Here is a 19,307-nt window from a genome sequence, read left to right on the forward strand (position 1 = left end):
CCCTGAATGCTGGGACTAGAGGCATGCATGTACCACTTATAGGATGCTTGGAGATCAAATCCATGGCTTCTGCATGCTAGGCAAATGCTCTACCAAGCTACACCCCAGCTCTGGCAAAGCTGTTTGGTCCATCAGCAGAGCCCCAGCCTTCCACCATTCCTGTGACTCAAGTCAGATCTTCCTTCTTTGTGAGCATGTACGACCTAACTCCAGCCATATACTTCTAGCAAAGGCTTAAAACAAAGACCACGCGACAGGCATTTTTAATTTTAAAGAATTTTAATACAAACTTAATATAAACTATTTCAGTCCCTCTTAACATGTAAGACACTGACTCAAAATACTTTTATACCGTTTTTCAAGTATTGCACAATATAGGTACAAAATTAATATTTACGATTACATTTTCTTCCATAATATATAGCAAAAATCTTTAAACCTTTAACAGAAAATACATTTTTTTGAAAAAGCAAATATTCGTACATTTTAATTCCACCACTAAAGGAATATCCTGTACACAATTTCAGAATAGTTGATGTCTTTAAGATGGATATTTTACAATTTCAGTAAAAAAAATACAACATGAAGCTGCTGTCACAGATCACTGTAGTAAAAAGATAGAAATGCAATACCGTGTCATAGAAACAATATATATATCCTCTGATATTTTACAAACTTTGTACTAAATTAAATTATACAATTAGAAAAGACCAATAAACCCACTTATTAGTGCCAATTTTTTATATAAAAAAATCAGCCATGTCCTTGCTATATCTTAAATACTGTAAGAGGCAATATCTGAGAGTATACTTTAAAATATACAGTCAGTATAAAATAACTTTGTGCTTGGTTGGCAAATGAAAAATGATGCATGTTTTATTTTGTAACCAAGCTTGAATGTATCCTTACTATAAGCTTTAAAAAAAAAAATCTCAAGGAGGCAAAAAAAAAAAAAAAAAAAAATTTCCCCCTTGGGCCGATGCGTTTTAACTTGTACGATACATGTTCTCTCTTCTTTTTTTTTTTTTTTTTTTAGTTAGCCATAACAGGCTGGAATTGCTGGTTAGAATACTGCATGTTATTTAAGCTAAAATTCAAGCCATCTACGAAAGACTTCTCGTTGAGCCCTCCATAGGCCGCAAACACATCAAAGGCATTACTGTACTGGAGAGGACTGAGGTTAAGGGGGCTGTCACCTGGGAACATTCCATTGGTACTACTACCTTGACCCTGCATATTAGGAAAAATAAATTCCTTGGCATTGGGGGAAAGAGCAGAGGTTTGCTGCTGCTGCTGTGGAGGTGGGGGTGGAGGTGGCGGCTGGGATGGCTGCTGTTGCGGTGGCTGCGGTGGCTGCTGCTGCTGGTTGCCCAGGCCCAGCCCATACAGAGAGTGCATGGAGGAAGAGATGGCTTTCTGTTTCAGGAGCTCGTTCACATTCAGGCCGAGGTTGATCGGAGAAGTGCGTGCTACCTTGCTGCTACGCCCGCTATTCTTCATTTTGGTAGAGCCGAACTTGGTGGCAGCAAAAGTGGCAGTGGTAAAGGTTAAAGGCTGAGTGGACCGGGGCATGAAGGTAGGGCTGACAGCCGCAGAGTGACCGAAGGGAGGCGAGGGCGAGCTGGACACTGAGGAGGCAGGGTCACTTATGGGCATGAAAACCTGGGCCTCTGGGTTAAAGCTGTTTTTGATCTCCTTGTCCAGCTCACATCCATTTTCACTACTGTCATCCACGTAGAGCACCTTCACTGGTCCCTTCTCACCAATCTGGTAGGACACCTCAAACGGGTCGATCCAAACGCTAAGATCCTGTGGCAGATTGCCACGAACATCATCGATGTCCAAACCGCTCTCTTTGGACGCTTGTTCAATCACTGGGTCCACTTTCTCCCCTACATGTATACATCTAAACCCTGATCCTTTGTATGGCTTTTCCGGATACCAATGCCCTTCATACTTCTTCTTAAGAAGTCTTTCAAGCTCTTCACCAAAAATGTTGACACGTCTCCTGGGAAGCTTATTGTACAAGTACGAAATAATAAAATTTAGTGCTACTTGGATTTCAAGCTGCATAGCTGCGTTGCCACAAAAGTTAGGTTTGTTTCAACTCCTCCACCAGAAAAATAAAATTTTTAAAAATCAGTTTGTGGCAGAGAAACAAATTCTCATTCAAAGTGCTGGTATTAGATTATTCTTCAACCTTTCGTGATCTTGTTCCTTTAAGAAAACAAAACAAAAGCAAACACATCCAAATAAGATTAATGTAGTCGCTCCAAAGCTTTTTACCCAAAGCAATTTCACTTTTGAAAATGTCTACTAGGCTAGAAAGCCTGGAAATTACCGCTACAAAATGAAGGAACAGACAGTTAAAAAAAAAAATCACTAAGATTCGTTAACAGATTTACAGGTAAAACAGCATTTTGATCTATTACATACCGTTCCCCAGCAGAACATAAGGCAACTCCAGATTATGTATCCTTTCTTGCCCTCAAACGCCAGTGTTTACTAGGAGCTGTATACTGAATTCACCCACCCACATACACACTCCACTTTTAGAAGTTGGTCATTAGTTTCCTTGCTGTTCACCATTTTAGAAATGACTCTTGTATCTTAGTTCATTTTGGAAACTACATTTAAATCTGTTCTGTTAAAGATTTGGGAATGTTATAAATTACAAAAATTATTTCCAATTTTCAAAGTACACGATGCTAAAATTAAAGGTACTAAATGAACTGTCACCTTGGTAAAGGATAGAAACCAAATTATCTCCTATAGTTTTAACCATGCCAAGGGCACGCACATAACTGCTCTTCCTAGAGCCTTTTTCTTTTTATTGTGTACTGTCCCCCTACACCCCCAATTCTGAAATTCCTCTCAGCTGCAAGAATAAGAAAAACAAGCTGCTTAAAACTGCTATTGATCTGTTGAAAGGGCAGGGTTTCTCAGTTTTATTCTAACTTAAACAAAAACAAACAAAACTTCTTTCCTCTCCGGATAAAACAACAGCCCCTAGAGAGGCTCGAACGGTAAGGTCGACCTTTAAACGTTTGCTGGGTCAGCACTGGGTGGGGATAAGAAAAGATCAAGGACAAACAGAGGTATTTCCAAGGGAGAGCTATTTGTACACCGAGGTTGATCAAAAAGGGCATTTAAAACGATCAAGCTGGTGTTAATCTGTCTGTTCCATTTTCCATACTCTTGATGACAAAGGGCAAAGAATCTTTCGTGTGGCCCCCAAACTACACTTTTCAAGCCGAAAGCCGAGCGCCGACAGGGAGAGCAGATTCGGCTGGATTGCTTAAAGGTGCAGGCGAGCCCAGCCAGGCTTGGGTGGAAGGTAGTTTTTAAAGCAACGCCTTAAGACAGGACTGTGAAGAATTACATAAACAGCCAGTTGGGTCTCATTAGATTTCTGCTCACAGCGCCGGGAGCCCGAGCGCTACGGCAGCAGAAACAGCCAGAGGAGGTGGAGGAGGAGAGGAGGAAGACTACTAGCCTTGCTCGGGGAGGAACAGCTCGGCCCCGGGAAATGGAGAGGAGGCTCTCCGGCGGCCGCCCCGGGGACGCGGCCCCCGGCACCGGCAGGTCTCGGCGCGGGCCGCCCTGCCCTCCCCTCCCCCGCCGTAACCTGACCCTGTCGTCCCCCCCCCCCACCTCCCGCTCCGCTCCCCGCTCGAGGCTCCTGGGACCCAGCCAGCATCCCGGAGCACCGGTCCCAGCCCGATCCCAGTACTCCGGCGCCCCCTCCCCCGTGCCCGGGCGCCGCTCCCCACCCCGGGTGTTCCCTCCTCCGGGCCGCCCGCCGGCCGCCGAGCCTCGGGGCCGGGCTTCCCGGAGCCACTCCATTCCCTCGGGTCCCCGCGACTGTCCCTCGGCACCCGGGCTCGCAGGGCGCTGCAGCCCCTCCCTCGGCCCCTAGCCGCCGCCCCACCGTACTTACAGGCTGTTCCGGGACTGCGGCCGCCGCCGAGCCGCGGCTGGGCGGGGGAGAAGGGGCGGCGGACGGGCGGGCGGGGGCGCGGGTGGGTCAGGAGCGGTGAGGCGGCTGGGTGCAAGACGTCGCCACCGCCGGACGCGCGACTGACGCTTCAGGCGGGCCCGGGAGTTCGCTGCTCTGGCTCTGGGGTGGAGGGGACGACAGGCTCAGACGAGCGCGCTCGCTTCTCCACACAGCCCGGTGGCCCGGCCCTGCGTCCCCCGTACAGCGTCCTCTGCGCGCCGGGCCAGAGCTTCGCTCCTTCTGCCGCGGCGCGCGCCCCGCCTCTCGTTTTATAGCCTCCTCCCCGCCCCCAGCCTCAGCGGGGGTGCGCGCCGCTCGCGTCACAGTCCCGCCCTCCCCACCCCTCACCCCTGGGCCGCGCCGACTCCGCCCCTGCCCTGCCCCCCGACGCCATTGGCCAAGTCCCGCCTGCCCACGTCTCGACGGCCGCCGATGGATGGCCACGCCCCCTGAGCACCGCTACGACCAATGAGTCGGCAATCCCGAGAGGCTGGGGGCGGGGTTAAGGGAGATCTTGGGACGGGATTGGAGGAGGGCTGTAGGGGTGGGGCGGCTGGACGGCGGGGCCTGAGCGGGGGAGGGGAGCGGAGCAGGTGGCGGAGCGGCGGGGGCCGGCCGCGAGGAGAGGCCGAGGTTTGGGGAGGGGAGGGCAGAACACGGAAAAGGCTGCTTCCGAGTGAGACCGTGGCCGAGGAAAACCCCACTCTTAGGCGAGCTGTCCTTGGGTCTCCAGCCCACCTCCGGGTGACCCGGACTCGTGCTCCCGATTCATTGAGTAGTAATCCCCGCAGAGCCTAGGCCAACTGCCACCTCGAGTGACAACTGCAGAACCTGGGGGCGGGGAAGGAAGGCCACCACGCTGCACCTCCCGGCAGGTGACAGTTTAACTGCCTTTGCAGTCCGTCGTCCTCCTCCTCCTCCCCACCCCCCGCCAGACCTCCCCGGGTCACCTAGCAGCAGCTTGGACTTGGAGGTGGCTTGAGACCGTAAGAAAAAAACGCCTTGTATCAAACGTCCCAGCTAGCGACACGATGCCAAACAGCCTATGTGACTGCGTGTGCGCCCACGCGTGCATTTTGAGGGCTTTTCACCCAGGCGCACAAAATAAACCCGTTGCCTTGCTGAGGAACCTTGCGAGAGTTTTCTACACTGTGTACGGGTGTCTAGGGAGTGGGGACGCAAGGGACTCCAGGGGCGCGGATAGGCGCCGTTTCCACAACCTGCAGCCCAGAAATCCGAGTTACCTCGGGAGTGGAACGGGGCGTTCCTCTCGGCTAAAAATATTACTCACAGGTAGCAACGAAGCCTGATTGGCCGCGCCGGACCATAGCGGCCAGGCGATTGGCTGTCTGGTATCCAGGAGACGGACGTCAAACTAGGACTGGGTAAAGGCTAGAGAAAGTCGAGGGGGTGCCAAGGAGGGGAGGGGGTGAAAACGAAGCAGTGAATGAAACGCCCAAGGCCCGGCCTTCTCCTTCCCGGTCGGTCACTCGGGGCATGCTTCCTGGAAAAAAAAAAAAAAAAGATCCCTGTGCTTCTGCCTTGCCCTTAACACTGCAGGGCGGGCATTTCTAAGCCTGTGTCTAGAGGTTAAACCTCAGCTCACTGCCTGTGTAGACCATCTGTGCCACCCAGGGTACAAATCCGCGTCTACGCGGCTTGCCAAGAAAGAGACTTTTCGTTTTATGGATGCAGAAGTCTGGATGTTGCCTTTTTTTGCACTCGGACCTGCTTGCGTGGGTTTCCACCTCCTCTTTTAGAAGGAACAGCTTTGAGAAAAGATATTTCTAAAGTCTCAAAGCGTGTGAGAAGGGGAGGGTTATGGAACGGGCGAAGGGGTGGGGTGGGGACCGGTCAGGTGACCCATTTCTTGTTTATTGCACAGGTTCTAAAACTTGGGCAGTGTTTTAAGAACATAGAAGCTTTACTCAGAAAGGCTTTTAATTCTGTTTTATATTTAGTATTTGGGCTTTCTAGTTGCAAACAGAATGGGATTAGATTTTTAAAGCATGACGAGCATTTAAAATTAAAGTGTCTTGCAGCAAAATATTTTTAATATAAGTTATTTGTCCGTTGTTTTCGCGGTTGCGTGGTTTTGCTCTTCTGAAGTAAACGTTAATTTGTCGCAGAAATCAGGCATTTAAAATCCTGTGGTTAGTTGGGCACAGAAATTGCAAGAATCTCGGTAAAATATTTTGGGAACGGTGTACCAAGAGAAACACTTTATTTTTCATGTGCCCTAGAAGCATAATTTATTACCATTAGGCAAATAGTGTTACTGTACCAAACGCTCAAAATTACAGGCACATGTGCTGGGCCATGTGTCTTGGTTTGTAATTTGGAAAATATATCACTATAATTAGGGAACATATTAGGCTTGGCGGAGATTGAAATGTCTAACTAAAAATAGATGAATCATAATTTTGTTAAGCTTATCTATACTTTTCAAGAATTCTCTAAAGGAAAGAAACAGTTCTCTCTCTCTCTCTCTCTCTCTCTCTCTCTCTCTCTCTCTCTCCTGAATTTCCTTGATCTACAATCCTAGGTAGAAAGTACTAAAGCACTTATCTGCTATTGACTGGTTAAATATTAGTAACAGCAGTTTAAAAATGCATAAGTTAGTGGGGCATAGTGACACACGCCTGTAAGTCCCGGCATTCAGGCTGAGACAGAAGGATCACAAGTTCAAAGCCAGCCTGGACTACAAGGCAAGTTCCAGGCCAGCCTGAGCTGCATATCTCAAATAAAGTAAAATAAAAACAGACAAAATTGTTATGTGTTAATTCCACAACTCTTGAGGGTGTGGGGTTGGGGATATAAAAGGACCTCACCCCCAAAGCCCAATAGTGCTTATACCACCACACTGAGTTTAAAATACATTTTATTCAAGTCTTGTACTTTAAAGGATCCCTCAGCTAATTACTATTTAACATTCACTTTAGAATTCTACAGCAGTGTAGACTGCTAAATCATCACTTAAACGTATATGGATTTATAGAGATAAAAAAATTGATCTCGGGCTCCAGGTAGGGCTGCAATCAAGAGAGTCTTCTTCGGACTGATGACTCAGGCCTGTAATGACAGGTAATCAGGAGAATGAGGCAGGAGGATCGAAGTTTAAGGCTTGTCTAGGTTACGAAGTGAGTTCAAGGTCAACTTGGTGAGACTGAGTCTCAAGAAGTAAAAAAGAGAGGGGGCTGTAACTGAGTGGAATAAGTCGTGACCCCAGCACTCCCGGGAGGCAGACTCAGGAGGACAGCAAGTTTAAGTCAGCCTGGGCTACATAGTAAGACCCTATCTCTACAATAAATAAGTAAAAGAAAAATAATTGCACAATGTGTAGCTGGCATGAGTCTGTTTCCCCTTGCCTAGCATATGCAAAGACCTACTAGATCCAATTCCTGAAATCCTGAAGTCAAGAGAGGAAAGAAATGTGTTTGCTAGAAACACAGCCTCCCTTCCACATCCTCATATCTTTAAGGAATCCTGGAGGGGTGCATGTCTTATAATAAAGATAACACTTGTTTGGTAAATATCCAATATCGATCCAATATCATAAAGCACAGCTTTTTAAAGTGTCCTTAACTGTACGCACGCATGCGCACACACACACACACCTTATCCTTATTTCTGAGAGGAAACCATCCTAAATTTTCTAACTCTTATTTTGTTTCCCTGTAAACAGAAACAAGATTGCTAGAGAATAGCCACTTCCCAGAATATTTACTAAGGGCCTTAGTACTTGAGAATTGACCTTTTTGTTTTACCTCTAATGCAAAATAAGGCAACTGCAAATATGTTATTATTGTGACTTGTTTCTTCTTAAATAGTTGTGCAACACAAACCATAGATATAGGTTTTTAAATTAGTAAAAAAAAAATTATATGCTGGGTGTGGTGGAGCACAACTCTAATCCTAGCAGAAATGGAGGCAGAAGAATTTTGAGTTCTGTCTTGGATACACACAGTGAGATCCTGTCATAGACAAAGATTATATGCTATGGGCCAGGTATGGTGGCTAGCATCCATAATGCTAGTACTTGGGAAGCAGGGGCAGGAGGATCAATAGTTCAAGGTAATCCTAAACTACGTCGTAAATTAGAAGCCAGCCTGGGCCTCATGAAACTTTACTCTATATTATGCTAGGCAAGGGGGCAGATCTCCAGCTGAAGGTCAGCTGGAAATACAAATTGAGAACCTATCTCAACAAACCCAAACTACAAAGTCATCATTGAGTTAATGCCAACGAAACCAGCTCTTTCATAATTATTTCTCAAAGGTTGGCAATGTAGTGTCTGAGGAAACTTGAGTGCGGTTTTCTGTAGCTTCTCCCCAGGTTTGTAAAAGAGGGCCTGGCCTCCTCCAGGACGAGCTGGCACTAGGTGTAGTGTGCGTCTTCCAGTGTAACTCAGCAATACTAGAGAACTCGGAACAAACCTAATCATCCCGTATGCCAGGAGTTCTTGGGGGCAACTTAGACCAAGAGGAGACTGCCTCCATCTAACCTGCCCCCTCCTTATTATCCTGACGGGCAAAAGTCTAAACCAATTCTCCAAGTGACTTTCCATTAGCACAAGGGGAGAATTTTGATTTTGGCAAGAGATGATAGCGCAGATCCTAGGAGCAGTACTGTGTTGGCGACATTCTGAGTACAAAGAACATTTATTTAAAGTTCTCTAAGAGTGAATGTTATTAGAGTACTTAAAATACATTTTAAAGCTTGGATTGCATATGTTATTATGTAGCCTGGCTTACTAAAATTATACACAACCAGTTGTGGCAGACACTGGTGCGAGCTGAATGGATTCCCACGGCCCCTCCCCCTGCTAGTCTTCCTGACTGGAGCTAAGTGTATGCTCTCCCAGGCTTCACTGTGATAGGGACAGCACGGGAGACACAGCTTTACCAATGTCATGCAAAAAGTCGGCTGGGAGAGATTGTGGGGGAGCATTTCTTTTCAAAAGGGTTTGCCCCAGTCACTATACCACATAACAAGCTGTCCTAAAACCCCATCTCTCATGGTAGAAAGCACCCATTGTGCTGTGTCCATGGACCTTGCCGGTCAGGAATTCAGGAGGCACGTGGGCATGCGTGGCTTGTGCTCTACAATGACAAGAACCTCTTGACTGGGAAGACTCAGACACTCACAGAGAATCATCTGGAACTTTCTCCAAAGTCAGAAAGAGGTTTCGTTTGTGCTGTCAAATGTGCTGGCCACATGGACTACTGAAGCCCATGAACTGTGGCCCGGGTGGCTAAGAACTGGATTTTAATGGTTTTTTTTAATTAAATTGAACTTTAAATAACCATGAGTGGTCAGAGATTCCTGAGTCAGACTGCACAAGACTGGAGACTCCCGGGCTCACCCCTGGGCTGAGTCTAACTAGGCTCAGTTGGTGCTATTGCTGCGTGACCTCTATACTCCCTGCAGGGCCTGGGCTTCCCATGGCATAACTGCTGGTTTTAAGAATTATCCCAAGAGGGAGTCTCTGAAGAGTCCACATGGAGAGAGCCTTGTGGAAGCCACGTGGCCTCCTGTGACCCGACTTCCTAAGGCAAAACGCCATTATCACCACACTGTGCAGATGGAAGTAACCACAGGCTAGATTCCCTGGTGGAAGGGATAACTCACCTCTCCAGGGAACAGTAGCCTGGCATGGTGGTGTAAGGCTGTGACCTCAGTGGGAAGAAAGAGAATTCAAGACTAGCCTAGACTATATAATAAGACCTTGTCTCAAAACCTAAGAGAGAGAGAGAGAGAGAGAGAGAGAGACATGATTTGTGGTGTGTGTGTGTGTGTGTGTGTGTATGCGTGTGTGTGACATACCTCAGTATTTCCCTGACATATACAAGGACTTGGGTTGAATCTCTAATCTAATAAATAATAAAGAAATGAACAAATAAACCATACAGCACTGTTACCTTCTTCCTGCCTTTGAATATGATTCTGATTGCAACCCTCACCAGCTTTTCTTAAAAATATGAAAAAGAAAATACAAGTTAGCCACAGAAATAGGACCTCTGACCAGCCCTAGTAACCGTCTAGGTCTGGTTTACTTTTTAAACCATTTTAAGTGTTCTGAAACTCACAGTGAAACTATCCCCAGCAAAAAAGCAAAACAAAACTAAAAGCAAATAAACAAACAACAAAAACAAAAAACCAAAGTTATCTCCCATAGTAACTAATGTTTTTAAGGGAAGAGAACCTGAACTCAATTCTCAGAAGATCAAATATAACGTATCTGCGTGGGTGAGACGGTTCAGCGGGGGAAGGCACTTTGCCACGCAAACCTGGTGACCTGCGTTGGATCCCTGGAATTCACATAGAGGTGAAACAGAGAATCAATTTCACACGGGTGTACTTTGACCTTCACATAAGTCATGGCATGAACATTTGCATTGCCTCCTGTCCCAAAAAATAAATTTTTTAAAAAATAAATTTTTTAAAAATAAATTCAGACCTCAAACCTAGAAATCTTTGTTGCAGGAAATTTGAATCACGCACACAGGTAGATGATCAGAAGTTGAGGCTGGAGGATCACAAATTCAAGTTCCGTTTGGGTCACACAACAAATTCAGGGACAGCCCGAACTATACAATTAAGATTCTTTTGGGGCTGGAGAGATAACTGAGCAGTGAGGAACACCGGCTGCTCTTCTGGGTTCAAAGGCTCTGGGTTCAAATCCCAGCAACGACGTGGCAGCTCACAACTGTCTGTAACTCCAGTTCCAGAAATCTGACTCCCTTTCATCAATGCACATAAATAAAATGAAGTAAATTATTAAAAAAGAGAAAAAAAAGACTCTGTCAAAAGCTATAAATAAAGTGAGAAGAAGTGGGATTTGGGTGGGGAGAGGTGGTGCATTCCTTTAGTCCCAGTACTTGGGAGGCAGAGGTAGGTTGATTTCTGAGCTTGAGGCCAACCTGGGCTACAGAGAGAGCTCCAGGACAGTCAGGGCAGTACACAGAGAAACCCCATCTCGAAAAAAACAAAACAAACAAAAAAAAATCAGACAAACAAAAACAAGAAGAAAATCATTGTGAAGTGATAACCACAATCCTGCCCCATTCTTCTCTCTCTCTCTCTCTCTCTCTCTCTCTCTCTGTGTGTGTGTGTGTGTGTGTGTGTGTGTGTGTGTATGAGAGAAAGAGAGAGAGAGAGAGAGAGAGAGAGAGAGAACCTGCATATACATATGCCGAGGCCAAAGCAGGACTTCAAGTGTCCCGCTGCATCAGGTTCTCTGCCTTAGCCTTATCCTTTTGAGAATGTCTCTCTCACTGAACCCGGAACCAGGGTGGGAGCCAGCAAACTCCAGTGGTCCTCCCATCTCTGCCTCTCACAGTGCTGTGGCTACAGGTGTGCAAACAGCCACTCCTGAGTTTTTACATGGTGCTGGCTGGGATCTACTGAACTTGGGTCATCTCCTCAGCTGCGTGCCCCTGTGGTTCACTCAGCACGACATCGTTCTTACTTTCTCCAATTCCGATCTTTTTTAAGGACTGCAGCTACGTCCCTGTCGGTAGATTTTTCAAGAATTCATTTAACCACCACTGTTGGACAATTATTGACATTCTATACTAAACATTTTTACGTAGAAATCTTTAGCTGCTTCTCTGGTTATTTCCTTGGGGAAATTATGCAGCAAACTTATCTGGTCATGTGTACGTGTGTGTCTGTGTATGAGTGTGGGTGTACGAACACCCCAGTGTGTATGTGATGGTCTTAGGACAGCTGCGTGGACTCGCTCCTCTTCTTTCATGAGTTCTAGGGGCTGAACTCAGTGGTCAGGCTTTCCCAGCAAGGACTTGAACCCCTGAGCCGTCTCACCGGCCTTTCTTAGCTATGCCTCTCCTTTGAGTTTCTGCTAGGGATCTTGGTGCTTTACAATTTGGTGATAGTCTTGCAATTTGCAAACTAAAATACATGCCTGAACACGACCCCAATCCTAAATGTTGCTCTAAGATTTGCCCAAACACTTCACACCTGTGATTTGGGTGCCTCAAAGCTCCGATCCTAATCTGTTTATAACATTCCAGCTGACTCAAAGATTATCAGGTGACGATTTGGGTTGGTTGGCCTGGTGTTTTGAGACAAGGTCTCCCTATGAGGCCCTTGCTGGCCTAAGATTCACTGTGTAGACCAGGCTGACTTTGAGATCACAAAGATCTTCCTGCCTGTACACCCTGAGAGATATGATTGAAAATGTTCACCGCTTCACCAAGACAAGAAATTAGTTTTTAAATAAAGACAAACAGAAAACATTCTAGGCTGGTGAGGTGGCTCAGCTGATACAAATGTATGCTGCCAAGCCTGGTGACCAGAGTTCAGTGGCTGGGACCCACTGGATGCAGGGAGAAAACTCACTCCTCCAAACTGTCCTTTGACCTCCACATGTGTGACACACACAGGTACACACTGTATTTTTTTTTTAAATGTTTTTGAAGTTCTAAGGATATTTAGTTAGGCCATTTTCTCTCTGACTCTTCTGCCTTTCAGATGCTCCCTGCTTGAGGTAACTCGTTTGACTTTCAGGAGTTCACACCTGTTCTTGTATCCGTATAAGATGTCCCCACGTGTCTTCCAGCTCCTTGCAGTAAAGCATAGAGCAATACGAACTTGAAGTAACAAGGTTTGTGTGGGAGCCATTGCTCTTCCAGGTCTTAGCTGGGTGCAGGTGCCTCAAGCCTCAGCCTTCCTGGAACAGAGACAAGACATTGTTACCTTTGGAGCTGTGTGAGGGATCAGTAGGGAGGTGCCCAGGAAAATAATCTGTAAGCCGTAATATCTTCTCCTTTTTGGCCTCTTTCCTTCCCCCCCCCCCCCCCCCCCCCGCCCGTTCCTTCTCCTCCCCCTCTTCCTTCTTTGCTCCTTAGATCTGGCAGAATCTCAAGCTCCATTTGAGTCAGCTCAGGGAACAGATAAGTGAAATTGCTTTTAAACTCCAAACAAGTATTGACACCACCTTCAGTCTCACATAGTGACCCATGCCATTCCACCTTCGAGCTGCTTCTCTGTCTCAGGCCTCTGATCTTAGATTGTTCTTTAATTCAAAGTTTAGCTGTGCTATCTCCTGTGTTGGATCTCACACTTTTTTTTGGGGGGGGGGATGTATCTTTTGTTTTTCTTGACCTTTGCACATGAGCTTTCTAGAGCCTTGCTCTCAATCAGTATTGACTAGTTAGTGGCCTTGCTGTGTCACTGCCTAACCCAATGAAAGAGCACAATATTTGGAGAATGTAAGTATCCCAGAGTGGCTGTGGGTTCAGGGTTCAGAGGTAAGATTCTAGAGAGAATTTTCGTCAATGCTCGAAGCCTGATTATTGAGGGCCTTATATTAGGACTTTAAGAATTTGGCTTCTAAAAGATAGGAAACTCCTTGGGGGGGTGTTTTTGTGGTTGTTTAATAGGTGTGCTAGCTAATTTTATGTCAGCTTGACACAGACTAAACTCATTTAAGCAGGCTGAATGGGGAGAGGGGGGAAACATGCCTTTAATCCCAGTACCCTGGAAGCCGAGGCAGGAGGATGTCTGTGAGTTTGAGGCCAGTTTGGTTTACATAGTAAGTTCTAGGACAGTCAGAACTATGCAGAGAGAACCTGTCTCAAAAAAAGAAAAGAAAAGAAAAAGAAAGAGAGAAAAAAGAAAAGAGAAGAGAAAAGAAAAGAAAAGAAAAGAAAAGAAAAAAAAGAAAAAAAAGAAAAAGAAAAGAAACAGACTGAGAAAGTCATAGGGAGCAAGCCAGTAAGCTGCACCCTTCCATGGCCTCTGCATCAGCTCCAGCCTCTAGGTTCTTGCCCTGTTTGAGTTCCTATCCTGACTTTCTTCAGTGGTAAATAATGATATGAAAATATAAGTCAAGGGGGCTGGAGAGATGGCTCAGTGGTTAAGAGCATTGCCTGCTCTTCCAAAGGTCTTGAGTTCAATTCTCAGCAACCACATGGTGGCTCACAACCATCTGTAATGAGATCTGGTGCCCTCTCTGGCCTGCAGGCACACATGTAGGCAGATACTGTATGCATAATAAATGAATAAATATTTTTTTTAAAAAAAAGAAAATATAAGTCAAATAAACCTTTTCCTTCCCCAATTTTGCTTTGGTCATAGTATTTCATCATAGCAATATAACCCCATCTAACACAGTAGAGAAATGATACTGTTGGACTTCTGTTTGGAACATGCTTAGCTCTGAACTTCAGAGATTAAGACAGCTCTTGGCACCTGGAATTTCTCTGTCAGTGACTGCTAACTTTATTTTTATTACTCACTAGAATGATCTTCAATTCCATGGGTGGTAGTGGCACATGCCTTTAATCTCAGCACTTGTGAGGCAGAAGCAGGCAGATCTCTGAGTCTGAGGTCAGCCTGGTCTACAGAGTGAATTCCAGAACAGCCAGGGTCATGCAGAGAAACCTCTTATTATAAAATAAATCCACACAAAACAAACAAAAAGAATAATCTTCAATTATTTGACTTATCAAAAAGTGAAAAATTTCATATATCTTCCATTTTTACTGTTTTATTACTTTTCTATCACTGTGTGTGTCCACATCCATTCACATGTCACTGCACTTGTGTGGCCATCAGAGGACAGCTTTCAGGGGTTAGTTTTTTCTGCCACCATGGGTTATGGGGATGGAACCAAGTTACCAGCCCATCTTCCCTTCTTCCCTTTTAATCTCTCTCTCTCTCTCTCTCTCTCTCTCTCTCTCTCTCTCTCTCTCGTTGTTGTTGTTGTTGCTGTTGTTTTCCACTCTTATATTTTGGGGGCCCAGCTCCCAAATAATCACATGAAGATTTTTTCTTTCTCAGGAATGTCCAACCATAGCTTGTCTTGTTTTTAGCCAGTTTTTCTTAGCTTAAATTATTCTGTCCACCTTTTGCCTCTGGGCTTTTAGCTTTCTCTATTCTCTATATCTTTCTTTACTTCTTATTCTGTGACTCACTGTGTAGCTGAGTGACAGGCTACTGGTAATCTCTCTTCTGGTTCTTCCTGTCTCAGAGTTCCCCTCCTATTTATTCTCTCTGCCTGGCATCCCGCCTACCCTTTCTCCTGCCTAGCTATTGACTGTTCAGCTCTTTATTAGACCAACCAGGTGTTTTAGACAGGCAAAGGAACACAACCTCACAGAGTTAAACAAACGCAACACGTCATTGCATCATTAAACAAATGTTCCACAGCACAAACAAATGGGCCACATCTTAAACTAATACTCCATAACACATTCTCGTTCTCTCTCTCTCTCTTTCTGGCCCCTGTGGGAGCAGTCACATTTATTATTTAAGGAAGCAACTGGCCCTGCTTGGAGACCGGTTCTTCCCACCTTGGACCAGTAGGAAAAGAGACAGTTCTACAGCAGGGTATCAGACAAAAGCTTTGCCTTCTGGCTTTGACGTTACTAAAGCTCTGAAGGGTTGGTTCTTCCTAACTACCTTTTCTGTTACAATAAGTGTTGGTTGTTGGCTCAGGCAATAGTCCCCCCCTTCCCAGAGCAGCTGACCTGAGTCTCCATCCATGTGTTTCTGTTGGAGCCCTACACCTGGGTGAAAGACAAAACCATCAACTAGAAGTTACAGTGCACACCTGTAATCCCAGCACTTGGGAGGCGAGGCAGGAGATCAGATGCTCAAGGTCAGCCTTGGCTACAAATGAATATGAAGCTAGCCTAGAATACTCGAGATTCTGTCTCAAAAATCAAAAACAAAATAAAACAGACAAAAAATCCAAAGCAAACAAAACAAGACAACTAGACACCAGCATTCATCTGGCTATTGTGATAGCCTCAGGGTGACCACTGATCTGTTTAGATCAATGTGTGTGTGGGGGGGTGCATGTAACTCTCAATTCTGGAGCCTGCTTTGAAGGATAGGGATAAGGCCTTTTGGAGGGAACACAACCCATTGTTGAGTTTCCCTGGGCTATCTCAGCACCCTGAGGAGAGACCCTGGCAAAACTGAGAGGAGGACCCGTTCTGGAAGAGCCTTCAAGCTTCGTGCCCTCAAGTCAATGGTGCTTGAATTTTCACCATAGCCTAAAATCCTAAAGAAGCAGAGCCCGAGACAAAGGCTCAGCACTTCCTCCTTTACAGGGGGCATCAATGAGAGAGAGCTCTCAATGTGTCTGGCATGAAAAATGTCACACGACCTGCAGACTAACTCCAAGAAACTTTACAGGGACTAGCCAGGGATCCCAGAAGTCAAGAACAGAATGAGCAGAACCAGCAGCAAGGCTGTGCTCATCTCTGCCTCAGTGCTCAGGAGGCTGAGACAAGAAGAGTCGAGTTCAAGGCCAGACCAGTTACAAAGACTGGAGAGCAGGAGGGAGCAACTGGAAAGAAATAACTGAAGGGTGGAGGAGGAGGTTGGCCATATTAGATAAAAAGTAAAGATTTGCTAACATAATAAGATTTAATGGCTAAACCGGCTGGTGGTGGTGCACGCCTTTAATCCCAGCACTTAGGAGGCAGAGGCAGGTGCATTTCTGTGAGTTCAAGGCCAGCCTGGTCTACAAGAGCTAGTTCCAGGATAGGCTCCAAAGCTACAGAGAAACCCTGTCTCGAAAAACAAACAAACAAAAAACCAAGTTAAACTTTACAATTTCATAAATTTCATGACTTCAAGATCATCTCTTGACTGACTTAAGAAATGTCATTGAGCCACACAGGGTGGTATGTGACTCTAACACTAGGAAGGTAGCATCTCTGCAAGTTCAAGGCCAGCCTGGTCTACATATTGAATTCCAGGTCAGTCAGGACTACTCTCAAAAACAACATAAAGGGCATAAGAGATGGCTCAGAGGGTAAAGGCACCTGGGAGAAGCCGTATGAGCTGAGAGCAATTCCTGGAATGAACATGAAGAATGAAAGAAACCCCTGAAAACTGTCCTCTGTCTTCCAAATGCGTGCTGTGCCACACATGTGACATGTGCCCTTCCACAAATAAATGAAAAAAAGGAATACATTTTTTAAGAAAAATTAACATTCTAATAAACATGCAAAATAATATTTAACTTTCCTAAAAACCCAGGAAATGCAAACAAATATAATGAGACCAAAGACACTTATTAGCCAGGACTTAGTATTTTAAAATTGCTATTGCTAGTGTTGGCCAAAGGAACTGGGGAAGGGTTCATCCACAGGAATTCATAGAGCATGCGTGTAGCACAGTGGTAGATAGAAACTGATAGTAGTTTGTAAAAGAAGAAAATGTGCACACCATGGGTAGATAAAAACAGATTTTCCAAGATGCTTCAGAAATTGTATAGACTTGTGAAAGAAATGGGGGCAGTTTAAACATCCACCAATAGAGGATCGCCAGAAGATTTAATAATTAAAGTGTATGTGTGTGTGTGTGTGTGTGTGTGTATGTGTGTGAGTGTGATCACATTGCATGTGTACGTCCAGTGGACAACTGTTGAAAGTTGGGTTTTTTGTACCCTGGGCTCTGTTTTCCCCAGGTTTGCTCAGCCAGTGCCCTTACTGCTGAGCTGGTGGTCCAGACTGGGGATTTGGATACATCTTATACTTTGTAGCTGTTGGCGAGAGTGGGAGCCAACTTACTGATTGGAGAAGTTACTATGTATCAGAGCTCTCCTCCATCTCTTTCCCACTCCGATTGATTTTTTTTCACACCTGTAGAGTCCGGCTGCCAGGGCAAGTCTGAGGCCACTGTGAGCTACCACATACCTTTTTCTAGGTCCATCAAGGTGATATAGCAAGATTTGTCTCAAAAAGAAAGAGAGAAAAGAAAACAGAAAAGGAAGACCTCCATTGTACAGACGATTTTACAAATGAAAAAACTGAGGCGCGATGGGGTACTACAAAAGATCTCTCTGCTGCTGGCTGTGACATCCCTGGGTTTTGAATCTCAACTATTTAACATGGGAACCTTTGGCTTTAAACATGATCCCCAACTCATTCCTCCACAAGACTGTAATGTCCAGGAGAGACAAGAAAGCTGCAGAAAAATAGAATAACCCCAGGTTTTGGTTTGTTGTGTAGGGAAAAGGTGGTTGCAAGTCATGAGGAATAGATTTTTGTTGTTATCTGAGATGGGATCTCATGTAGCCCAGGTTGGCCCCCAACTTCACGTGTGGCTGAAGTCTTCCCTCACTTCTCAAATGCTGTGCTTACAAGCATGCCTACAGCATTATGCCCAGCTTCCATTGTTTCTACATTCCTTAAGTGTTTCACAATGAGCAGTTACCTTTTCAATTAAAAATAAAATATTAAGAGCCTGGAGAGATGGTTCAGTGGGAAAGGAATTTGTTGACAAACCTGATGACCCAAGTTTGATCCTTAGGCCTCACATGGCAGAGTAAGAGAACTGACAAGCACAAGTTTTCCTCTGACCTCCGGAGATGTGCCATTTTACACACACACACACACACATGCACACACACGCACGCACACGCACTCACGCACACACACACACAAACACATACCAAAAATAAATACAGTAAATAAGTAGGCCACTGTGTTCCCTATGATTACTTATTCCACATAATCTACATATGGGCATAGTCCTTTTATTTGGGACGTCATTTGCATAAAATAAACATTTGCTTCCAAAGCTTCCTTTAGTTTAAGCTATTCTCTTTTACATAAATACAAACAGAATGTCAACTCCACCCCACCCCAACCCCTGGCAGTTAATTTATCACTTTGGATGAGATCTGATTTTGGTATATTTTGAAATAATGTTTCTGTTTGTTTCAAGAATTCTGTAAGTAGATGGCTACAATGGCTTCATTCAACATTTATACCCCCTGGCAGAGCAAACTCACCCTTCTGTGAGGTTCCCCCTCTTGCCAGTTCCCTCTCTGAGGTTCCCTTTCCTGCCAGGTTCCATTTCTGAAGTCCCCCTTCCTGCTATATAGGCCTCTCTTCTACAAACCTCCTCTTTCTGATCTACCCTCTGGGTGAGAAGACAGTAGCCTGGTGCTAATGGGAAAGACACAGTCCTCAAGCCAAAACCTGAGGAACAAGTCAGGACCCCCTCTTTTGCTCTCTTTGTCCCTATTTGTAGCCTACTATGGGGTCCATCTGTTGAAGCCTTCACCTTGGGTCTGGCCCCAGGTGTACTCTCTCCTTGAACCACTTAGAGGTCCCAGCCTTCTGGCTTCCCTCCTCATTCTTGCCCCTGACTCTAACCTACTCTGCACCCCATAGTTGGAAGGATGAGCCTATTAATAAAACGAACCCGATCTGTAGAGTCTCTGGAACCAAACACTCACGCTGACTCCTCCAGGTGCTCACAGAATAAGCACACGAAGGAATGAATGCACGCAGGAACAAAGGAATAAATGAGT

At 45.4% G+C, this 19,307-nt stretch overlaps 1 protein-coding gene and 1 long non-coding RNA gene across 2 annotated transcripts; both read right to left on the reverse strand.

Moving 5' to 3' along the window:
- Window positions 1–260: 260 nt before the first annotated feature.
- Window positions 261–4,249, reverse strand: Tob1 (transducer of ERBB2, 1). The gene is made up of 2 exons (XM_087910095.1): window positions 3,941–4,249; window positions 261–2,217 (listed from the first exon to the last, which is right to left on the reverse strand). The coding sequence occupies exon 2, from the start codon at window positions 2,071–2,073 to the stop codon at window positions 1,033–1,035; it is 1,041 nt and encodes a 346-aa protein (XP_087766221.1). The 5' UTR covers window positions 2,074–2,217; window positions 3,941–4,249; the 3' UTR covers window positions 261–1,032.
- Window positions 4,250–6,864: 2,615 nt separating this feature from the next.
- Window positions 6,865–12,691, reverse strand: LOC146893250 (uncharacterized). Its single transcript, XR_015003430.2, has 2 exons — window positions 12,543–12,691; window positions 6,865–7,072 (listed from the first exon to the last, which is right to left on the reverse strand). It is a non-coding gene; the product is annotated as an uncharacterized LOC146893250 (long non-coding RNA).
- Window positions 12,692–19,307: the final 6,616 nt, after the last annotated feature.

The sequence above is a fragment of the Myodes glareolus genome, chromosome 9 (assembly GCF_982192425.1).
Source record: "Myodes glareolus chromosome 9, mMyoGla1.1, whole genome shotgun sequence".
In the NCBI taxonomy this organism is placed as follows: domain Eukaryota; kingdom Metazoa; phylum Chordata; class Mammalia; order Rodentia; family Cricetidae; genus Myodes; species Myodes glareolus.

Excerpts from the sequence above, each read along its gene's own strand:
- Tob1 (XM_087910095.1), bottom strand. The coding sequence starts at position 2,073 with ATGCAGCTTGAAATCCAAGTAGCACTAAATTTTATTATTTCGTACTTG.